Source organism: Macadamia integrifolia, unplaced genomic scaffold (assembly GCF_013358625.1).
Source record: "Macadamia integrifolia cultivar HAES 741 unplaced genomic scaffold, SCU_Mint_v3 scaffold_197A, whole genome shotgun sequence".
NCBI lineage: Eukaryota > Viridiplantae > Streptophyta > Magnoliopsida > Proteales > Proteaceae > Macadamia > Macadamia integrifolia.
Window position 1 is genome coordinate 99,752 of NW_024870638.1, and position 10,069 is coordinate 109,820.

General features: G+C 38.3%; 1 protein-coding gene across 1 annotated transcript; it reads right to left on the reverse strand.

Moving 5' to 3' along the window:
- Positions 1–6,785: 6,785 nt before the first annotated feature.
- LOC122071201 (norbelladine synthase-like) lies at positions 6,786–7,813 on the reverse strand. Its single transcript, XM_042635518.1, has 2 exons — positions 7,504–7,813; positions 6,786–7,267 (listed from the first exon to the last, which is right to left on the reverse strand). Exons 1-2 carry the CDS (start codon positions 7,688–7,690, stop codon positions 6,978–6,980), a joined length of 477 nt encoding a protein of 158 aa, XP_042491452.1. The 5' UTR covers positions 7,691–7,813; the 3' UTR covers positions 6,786–6,977.
- Between the last annotated feature and the right edge of the window lie 2,256 nt (positions 7,814–10,069).

Here is a 10,069-nt window from a genome sequence, read left to right on the forward strand (position 1 = left end):
GCATGTGTTCAGGAGGATTTAGAGGTTCCCCATTTGTTCAACTGACTAATTCGGAGGATTCCATTCAAGAAAAGCCAAAGATTGCTACCATTACCAAGAACTTGAGTTTCATTAGAGTTGTTTAGCGTTATTGCAAATCATATTAAATCTGGTTTCTTCTTCCTTCGTTATCAGGTCTTTTGTCTGAATTACTTTTTGTGATTTTCTTCTCTTGTATATTGTTCGACAATCTTGTCCAAGAAAATTGAAGATCTACTACTGCAATTGGACGAGAGCTTAGATAATGAAGTCGGTTTTCCCAACTGTTCTCATTTCTTGATTTTGAAAACCCTTAAATGTTATATTCACAGCTCAATTCAACCCTTCCGTCACCGATTCACTGATTTTCCCCCCTTCGTACTGGCTTTGCTTCAATTCCTTGAGTCCATCCATTTAGATCTTCGATCGCCAAAACCCCTCTATCCCTGATCTTTCTTCGATTACCGAAACCCTAGCCTTACGTTCCATTCTCAATTCTCAATTTTGAAAACCCTAGTGAGTTAGCATGTTACAAATCAATTCAACCCTTCCATCTCTAATTTACTGAGTTTTCCTCATCGTAATGGGTTTTCTTCAATTTCGTGCGTTCTTTTGATTAGATCTTCAATCGCCAAAACCTTTACGTACCTAATCTTTCTTCGGTTACTCAAGGTTTCATCAAATCGGGAATCAACAATGACTGATTCGATTACCGATTATGAATTTTGAAACTCGAGAACCCCAGCCTTAGGTTTCGTTCTCAATTCTTGATTTTGAAAACCTAATTTGTTAGCATTGCACAGTTCAATTCAATATTTCTGTCTCAGATTCTGTGTTTTTTCCCCATCGTGATGGCTTCTTTTCGGGTTGAAATCGTCTGCAATTTCGATCTCGTACAATTTCGTGAAATACCACCTTCAGGGGGTGACACGTATATTGATACCAATGCAATGGTCAAGATCTAATACAACTAATAAAACCTTAAGTCATTTAAATCAGATCTCGTACCATTTGACACCCCTAATTCAAACTCTCGGAGCATGCTTCACATTAATCTCATGCTTTTTCTCAAACAAGTTGAAATCGAAAAATATAAGATTTCACAGCTCCCTTACAGGATGGGAAGAATCACCCAACGTCTTCTATGCCTTGCTCATAAGTAGGGCAAGAAGATAGAAATCCAAGCGATGTGACACAAGATTGGTTAAAAGAACTTGCTCCCTTGCAGTTGAGTGTCAAATTAGATTTTTTTTTTTGTTTTTTTATTCAATTATACATTGTCTCATAAAAGCTGTTGTGGTTTTTATATTATTGAACCAACCGGCTTCCACCAAAAGCTCTAGGGGTTTCCAAATCGGACTCCAATAAAAGATTGAATGAATTTCATGTGTGGATCAAGAACCCGAGAACCGTTCTCATACATAACTCAAAATTTCAATCCTCACATTCCCTAGGTCGTCTGGGTTAGGGAATTCAGTTTGACCCTTTTCCAAACAATATTGTTTGATCATTTTAAAAGAAAAATAACGTGATTGCTCTAGCATTTCCCACACCCAGCTCTCGATTTCAGCGCTTGTGAAAAGATTTCCTGTCACCCTGATAACAGAGACTTTGTCTGGGATTGGAGAACATAGACGGGTAGGGGTCCTCCCCTTTTTTTTTTAATGGACAATAGTGAATTAGTGATTCCCTTGGGCACATTTTCTTACATAAGTTCATACACCCGTAAATATATAACAAATAGTGTGAACTCCCAAACGTGGGAACAAAACTAACGGAGGAATTCTCTCACACAAGTATAGAATGTGGATATATATTGCTTAATATTGAAGCAAAACCATGGAGGGGGGAGGGGGGAGGGGGGAGGGGTGAGGGGGGTGGGGGAGGGAATAAGCCAACACACTAAGCAATTCTAGAATAAGATCAAACCCTCCTTTCTCTCTATAAAACCAACCCACTTTGGTTGTGCTGTGGCTGTGATGTGATTATAGGCTTTTAGCATTTTGGGTGATAACAGTATGCCAATACCGAAGCTTATCACTGACAACCAAGATGGTAACAAACCCCCCCCCTCTCTCTCTCTCTCTTTCTATCCCCCCTTATTGCATGTGTTTGTGTGAAAACTAATTATGAGTATTGACATTGGTGATTGATATAGGAGTTACAAGATCGATGACACAAGAAATCCCAACTCACTTCACTGTTGAAATTGAAGGGTTTTCACTGCTCTCCAAGGCTTCAATAGAGATATGAAACCAGTGAATTTGATGCCGGAGGCTACAAATGGTAATACCCCAATTGCTTCCACTTTTTCATGTTTTACGGGTTGTTCGGAACATTGGTGTACTCACATCTGATGTAAGATTATTAATTTTACTTTTTGCGTGGAAACCTAACGTCTGTGTAAATGCTTAGATCAACAAAATATTTTAATCACAAGTTTTTTTTTTCACATTCTTCATATGTTAAACTATTTTGCAGGAAATTGTCACTGTATCCAAATGGAAATAAGAACAAGAATGAAAAAGATAATCTCTCTCTCTCTACTTGTCAATGGCGGACACAAAGACACTCCCTTGTGGTTGGGAAGTCGGTGTGAATTTCCAGTTGTTTTTTCTTGATCAGATCCGAGACAACTATTTGATGGTTCAAGGTATTGTATAAGTGTCATTCGTTAATGACCGGTGGTTGCGGGGCCATGGAAGCATTGATGGTTGAGATTTTTATTTTTCATAGGGGCATGAGATAGTCATCTGCAGGAGCCTGTATTTTGGCTCATGAGCCATGCTCACGGAAAGGCTCCTTTTCCCCTTAACCTAGCCTGATTTGACAAAGTATATGAATGACAAATCGAAACCACTTAGGAATTCTTCAAACCGGAACCGATAAACTGTTTGTTAATCAGTTATTTGATTTTAGTTTTAAGATGTGAAACTATTTAGTAAACGGTGCAGTTCGTTTATGAACTAGTTAAAACCAATTAGAATTGATATACTATTGAATCGATTAGACATACTAAACCATTAAGAATTATTAGTCTAGCATTCTATATACCTTCGTATGGAGATGGTCACGGAAAAGGCAGCATGGCCCATACACCATTGCGTGGACTAATGGAAGCTAGCACCAATAGAAGCATCAATAAGGGTGGGGTTTCCCTTTTTCATGAGGGCTATTTCACCCCTACTGTAAGGCCATGCTACCTTTCAGGCTTCTTTTTCCTATTGTCATATTAACAGCTGCATCTGTTTGGTTTAGATTCTAGGGTGACTGAGAGGCGTTTTCATGCAATGAAAACTGAATGGGGTTTTGACCAATTTAACAGTCTCAAAGTCTTTCATGGATGCTTCTAACGGATATCTTATTGGCGATACCTGTGTGTTCGGAGCTGAAGTCTTTGTTTGTAAAGAAAGAAGTATTGGCAAAGGCGAATGCTCGACAATGATAAAAGACTCCATTGCTACCAAGACTAATTGGAGAATTGAGAACTACTCAAAGTTAGACAATGAATATTATGAATCCAAAACAATCAATGCAGGAGATCAGAAATGGTTTGTCTCTGATGATCAAAGTTTTAATTAAAAACCAGATTACATGACATATAAAGCTTTATTTGTTGGGAAACATGTCCACACTCCTTGCCATGTTTTGGTGTTAACAAACAAACATACATCTTTAACTTGATTGTTAAAGTGTGTTTAGCTTGAAGAAACCCTTAGAAGATCGAAGGTCGAATCAAGACATGAAGCTAAGCTTAAAGACATGAAACAACAAACAAGAAGGAAAGAAGATGAAGGGCTAAAGAATGGAAGATTCAAGTGAAGAAGAAGACCACTAGGATAGATTAGTTATTTTTAATGTAATTTGTAATTTCCACATACATATATGCACTCACCTCATGCATGTGCATTGCATCATATTAGAATGACCATAGAGCATGCTTGAGTAGGTATGGAAAATTTCTAAGTGGTGTGGAACACACAGTAACCTAACTCAAGGGTATTTAGGGAATCTTAAATTTAGTATCAGGAGATGAAACCTTCATAGAAGTTGTAGGAAATTGAGTTGTGATTCCAACATAACTGATCTCAAATCAATCCAAGGTCGGACCAAAAAGTTATAGTCAAAACACTGGTGACTGGTCAGTATGATAGAGCTTGTCATGTTGGCGGTCGACCGGCTGGAAGCCCCGGTCGACTGGAACCATCCGAGACCATAGGCGGTTGACCGCCTGGAAGCCCCGGTCGACTGGATCTGTCCGAGACCATAGGCGGTCGACCGGCTGAAAGTTTCGGTCGACCGGTGCCTGTCTGGAAGTACTCCAACGGCTATTTTATTGCCTACAACGGCTCTTAGCGGTCGACCGGCTACCAATGGCGGTCGACCGGTATATCCAGAATATGTCCGTTAGAGCTTGATTCCCTACCTAAAATGCTTTACTAAATTCACCTATAAATACCCTAATCACTCTTAATTAATTATTTATTAAGAAAGAGCTTTAAGAGCATTATTCCAAGCATTAGAGAAGTTTATTCTACTTGAGTTATTCAGTTACACAAATCCCAAACAAGAGGCTCCAGTCTTAATCAAAGTCCTCTACTCTCTCCTGTGCAAGTCAAAGCCGTAAGAGAGGACTTTACATAAGGTGCATCACTCATCATTTATTATTCATTCTCATTTGCACCATACTTGAGGTATTCCTCTTATTCCACTATTTCTTATTTTCTGTTTTTTACAATTCTAGACTGTACTTAGGATTGTAAGGATACTCTTATCTTAAAAAGAGAAAGGTCTCTCTCTACCTCTAAAAGAGATTGTGAAGGCGTCTCTCTGCCTGGAAAGGAGATTTGTAAGGATACTCTTATCCATAAAAAGATTGTAAAGGTTTTTCTTCCCTACCTATTGTACTGAAAGGGAGAACTAGTGGAATACCTTACAAGAGGATTCTTGTAGGGAGTGGACTAGACTCAGATTGAGTTGAACCACTATATATCTTGTGTCGTGGTTGTTCTTATTTTATTTATTCAGTATTATTTTTAAATTACAATCATACTTGTGATCTATACATCGAAAAGAGTTAAATTCCACTAGTATAACCTATTCACCCCCCCTCTAGGTTATTTCATTATTAACATCCACATATATGGTACAGGAAGGTACAATTGCATCCAAAGGGGAAAGGCAGTGAGATGGGCAACAGTGTTTCTCTATATTTGGCTTTGGCTGATCCTACAACACTTCCTCCTGGTCCAAAATTTTATGTTGAATTTGTCTTGCGCTTGGTAGACCAGATGTATGACAAATACATTTCTGGCAAAGGCATAGATAGATAAGATGTTTCAACATTTCATGACTTGCTATTTAATTTGTAGGAAAGCCAATCTTGGGTGATTGGTTTAAGCCCATTCACTAGCATGAAATGATAATCTCTTGGTTTGGGTCAAAATTGGGCTGGCCCATTTGTCCATGCCCAGGAGTGAGGCCCAACAAGGCAATGTCGTCCAGGCTCGAGGTCCATTATAATTGCCCTGGTGAAACCACATGTATTAGGAACCAGATCCTCTCTAGTTGCTGGGATGCTAAGAATGCATCCGATGGCTGGGAGGACCTTTGGGTGTGCAACTATTGTTGGGATGTATATTTGGATCCTCCCAGCCATCGGATGCTGCGTTGGGCATTCCAACGACTGGAGAGGACCTGAATCCCTTGGATTGCTTTTTTTGTGCAAAAACCACAACATATGCAAATATTTTGGGAAAAAGGACTCTGTGGGGCGAGTGTTGCGCTTGTGCCCAGACACAGGGGTGAAATGACTGCCCCTTGGCCCCACGACACTTCCCATATGTGTATATATATTTATAGGATTTTCTTATTGACACCCCTCTAGATGTTGAATTATTTGACCTTTACATTTTTTCCCTTTTAGTACAATACACAATTTTTTTTATCCAATTAGGGTAGTGGTGTTGCGTTGTTATGTTTCCTTTTCCTTTTATTTTCCTCTTTCTTTGGCTTTATTTCGTGCCTAGTTGTGGATTTATGTAGTTGACCCCATTTAGTTGGGAAAACCTTGGTTGTTGTTTGTGTCATTTCAAATGTATACTCGAAAAATACTTATGATAATGACATCTTTTGAAAATGATATAATAATATGCTTATATCACTTTCAACTTATATTTGAAAACCCTCTTATACCCATTTCTTAAAGGATTTTTGGGAGTAAGACTAGGAACATTTAAAGAGTGTCAAGTTCTAAATACAACTACAGAGATGTTTAAAAACGAGAAAAAGAATCTTGTCCATCATGTGTGTTCCCACACCCAAACAAAGCTGTGTGAAAAGACCCAGCTGTCCTTGCATGATGCTCTGGGTATTTTCACATCTACGGTAATGTCCTAACCAATGAGAGTGCATGCTCGAACATCGATCAAGAAAGGTGCGATGGTCATTTCGCATGTGTCTAGGCATAAATGTGCTCCTTGACAAATCACGTGTCCCTATAAATATATATACAAGATTGTAGAAGATTTCCTAATTTAACTCATTGAAGACTAGCTTCGAAGCCCTATTCCCCCACCCCCCCAACGTAATTTTGCAGCTAATCCGTGGTTCCGTGCCTCAAGTCAAAGATCATAGTTGGTCAAGGTTTGTTTCACATAGTTATCTCTATCAACAGAACACAGGTATCCTGGTGAAAGATACTTGCCTTGTTGAATTAGAGGTTACTGTAATTGGTGTACTCAACACCTTCCCATGAATATTTTATATACAGAAGAAGCTCCCATCATCTCTTTCTTATCAATAATAAAATATCATGATCTTCTCCAACACCAACATATTTTGTGATCTCTGAGAGAGAGAGAGAGAGAGAGAGAGAGAGAGAGAGGTGCAACATCAGCACAAATCCTTATTCCAAAAGCAACTAAAAATGTGAAATGAAAAAACTTTAATGGATTCTATCAGTCATCAGCTTTCTTCTCAGTAAGATACTTCCCAATTGCATTAGCAAGGAGATCCAAAAGAGCAGTACTGGCGAAGGAAACATTGGCAGCGAACTCTTCGTTGATTTCATACTCAATTGATGATCTGATAATAGTTGAATTCACATCTTTTTCTATTATTTCATTCCTCACTCGGTACAAGTTAAACCCAAGCTTTAATGGCCCTCCTTCAATGATCTCAGCTACCTTCAAGTGCTTCTCATGATCAAGAATTTTGTATTTCTCTATTGTGTAATCAAAACCACTTCCTAAAACATAATCACAGCATCAGCACTAATCAAACAATTGAATCTCGAAAGAGAAGAAAGGAAAAAAAAAAAAAAATTGGGACTTAGATATAATTCATCCTTATAAGCTAGCCATTGAAAAAGAGGGTGCCCAAGTCCATCTTTATAAGCCTTTATATTAAAAAGAGGGTGCCCAAGTCCATCCTTATGAGCCTTTACATCGGCCTCCTCATTATGACAAGAAGTATGTAAAGTACCTGGAGGAAACGTAGCCTTCATCAACGTGCCAACTCCTCCGTCTCCTTCAAGAATTTCGATCTTTTTGACGATGTCGGCAAGTAGCTCAGTGGAAACCTTGGCTAATTTGAGGGGGTTGCCATAGATATCCCAAACCATAGCAACTGGTACCCCTACCTCTACATCGTTTGAAACTTCTCCATGCATTTTGATGATTCTCAAAGGAAATCTACTAACCAAAAACTTACCCTGTAAGTAGTGCTAGTCTGCTACCTCCATAGAAACAAACCATATATAAAGGCCTTTTCTAGACTCTTAGATGATTTGGTATCATTTGGCTATCTTCTTCTTCGATCTTCTCAACTTTTTAGATGACTTCAATGGGTTTTTGTTTATTTTATTACCAATTGCAACCAAACAAATTGTCTTATTTGAAAATTTTCCAATGGTGACTCACACTTGATTGTGATCCGGAAGAAGAATCAAATGTTATTCTAATATAGTCTATTATTATCTTTTGGAAAACATTTAGAGACAACGAAATAGCTGACCTGGTGGGTCTCCCTAATATTCTCTTTCCCCTCCCTGTCTCCTCTGCCCAAATTGCCTAGGCCCATGGGCATGGCCTGTTATAAAGCCTATGTTATAGAGTACATAATTCTCATCATAGAAATCAATTTCTAGTGGTGTAGTTTCATAATAATTTTGTAAAGATTTTCGTATAATTTCCTTCAAATTGAGCTGATATCTGTTACAGTTGATCATTCTATTCAAAAAATCCCCTCTACAATGGAGAACATGCGAAAGTTTTAGAATATTATTTTCGGGCACTAGAACGACACCCATTTTTAGGTGGGCAGTTGTTATTGCTTAGGTTTGGATTCGATTTTTCTTCCTCAAAGGTTGATGCCCATCTATGATTACTATTTTATTTATTTATTTAATTTTTTTTTTTTGAGAAGAAGGATGCTACCCATTAGTGTGTGTCTATGCCTAGACATAGGCGGTGCGAACAAACCACATTATCTGGTGTTGAAGATGCTTGCCAGCCCTCCCATTGGCAGCACTATCTGGCATGTGCTAAGCCTACATGTAGCAAGCTCTTACTTATTTATTTATTTTATAAAACACTAATAAGTAATTTGCTGATGCTCAAGGGCATATAATTGAAAAGCACAATTTCAATAGAATAATATGTGTTTTACCCGAAAAATGAAATTAGAATAGTATGTCATAGTTTTTTCCATATAGTCCAATAATATATACATCAGGCTTATCAAAATAAATAAATGATCAAACATATCATATTAAATTATCATTTTTTTTTATTGCCGACATCAATTATCTGATTTTTGGACATATTTGCGCTTCGGGGGATTGAATTGACCTATGGGGCCATGCAATAACCACCATTCCAAATGAGATGTTATGTTAACTACTACCCATATGGTATACTTGGATGAATGCAGGTGGCTTCAAGTGATAAAAGATCTTACATTCACCCCGAATTTCTAAACAAGTACAAAAAAATGTTCATAAGTTTAATTGTGATTTTTCAAAAATGAAGAAAATGTTATTTTTCTATAATGATAAATTTTGGATTTTTTAAACTTTAAACTCACATTTAACTAGTGTGATTTTGCAATCAGAATTTTCTATCTCATTGATTATATACCACCCGTTGTAGACACTGAATTTTGACACCGTGGGAGAATGTCTCGGCAATGATGATCAAGGCCTAATTGATTCACAATGTGACCGAATGGCAAAGATTACCAACTTACCCGTAGCCTATATTTTACACCCAAACCTTCCCTAATAGAGCCAAAACCCATAGGATATCCCTATTTGTCCATTTTAGGCCATGACTTAAAATTTCGTCTAAATCTAGTGATGTTCGATTACCCCTTGATGTAAAATGACCATTTACCCTTGACATTTTTCTCTGTAATCAGACCACTTGATTTTGAGAAAAACCCTTGAGATGACCTCATTTGGCTATTTTAAACATGCATGTAAAATTTTATTCAAATCCGATGTTATTTAGACCTCAATCCGCATGAAGCATCATTTTACGGACTTTCCTCGATTTTCTGTTCCATTATATATATAATCTGAGAATTATCACATACGAATGGAAAGTTCTCGGTGACTGCTTCGCGTCGATATGTGGCACGTCAAAAGCGACCACACGGATTGAAAGATATTAATGTTTTAATTTGAGCCTTGTAAAATGGAATAACCCGAGTCAATTCGGTTCAACTAGTATGACCCGGTCCGTCTAAAACCGGTCCAACAAGGGGCAACCCAACCGGCCTAGGACTGAACCTAGCTTAGTGTCGGCAGGCCCAGAGGCTGCAGGCCCATTGTCGGCAGGCCTACTGTCAGCTGGCCCATCCCAAAAATCTAATGGAATTTAATGACAGACCAGAAGACACGGGCCTGTCCTTTGGACCAGGCCCAGCCCGCTAGGCCTAGCCACCCTTTAGTCAAGGTAGCCCACCATAAAATCCGGAAAATGCTGGGTTTTGTGGCTATATATACCCCTCATTTGGAGGACTTGGAAGAGGAGAAAAATTCTGGAAA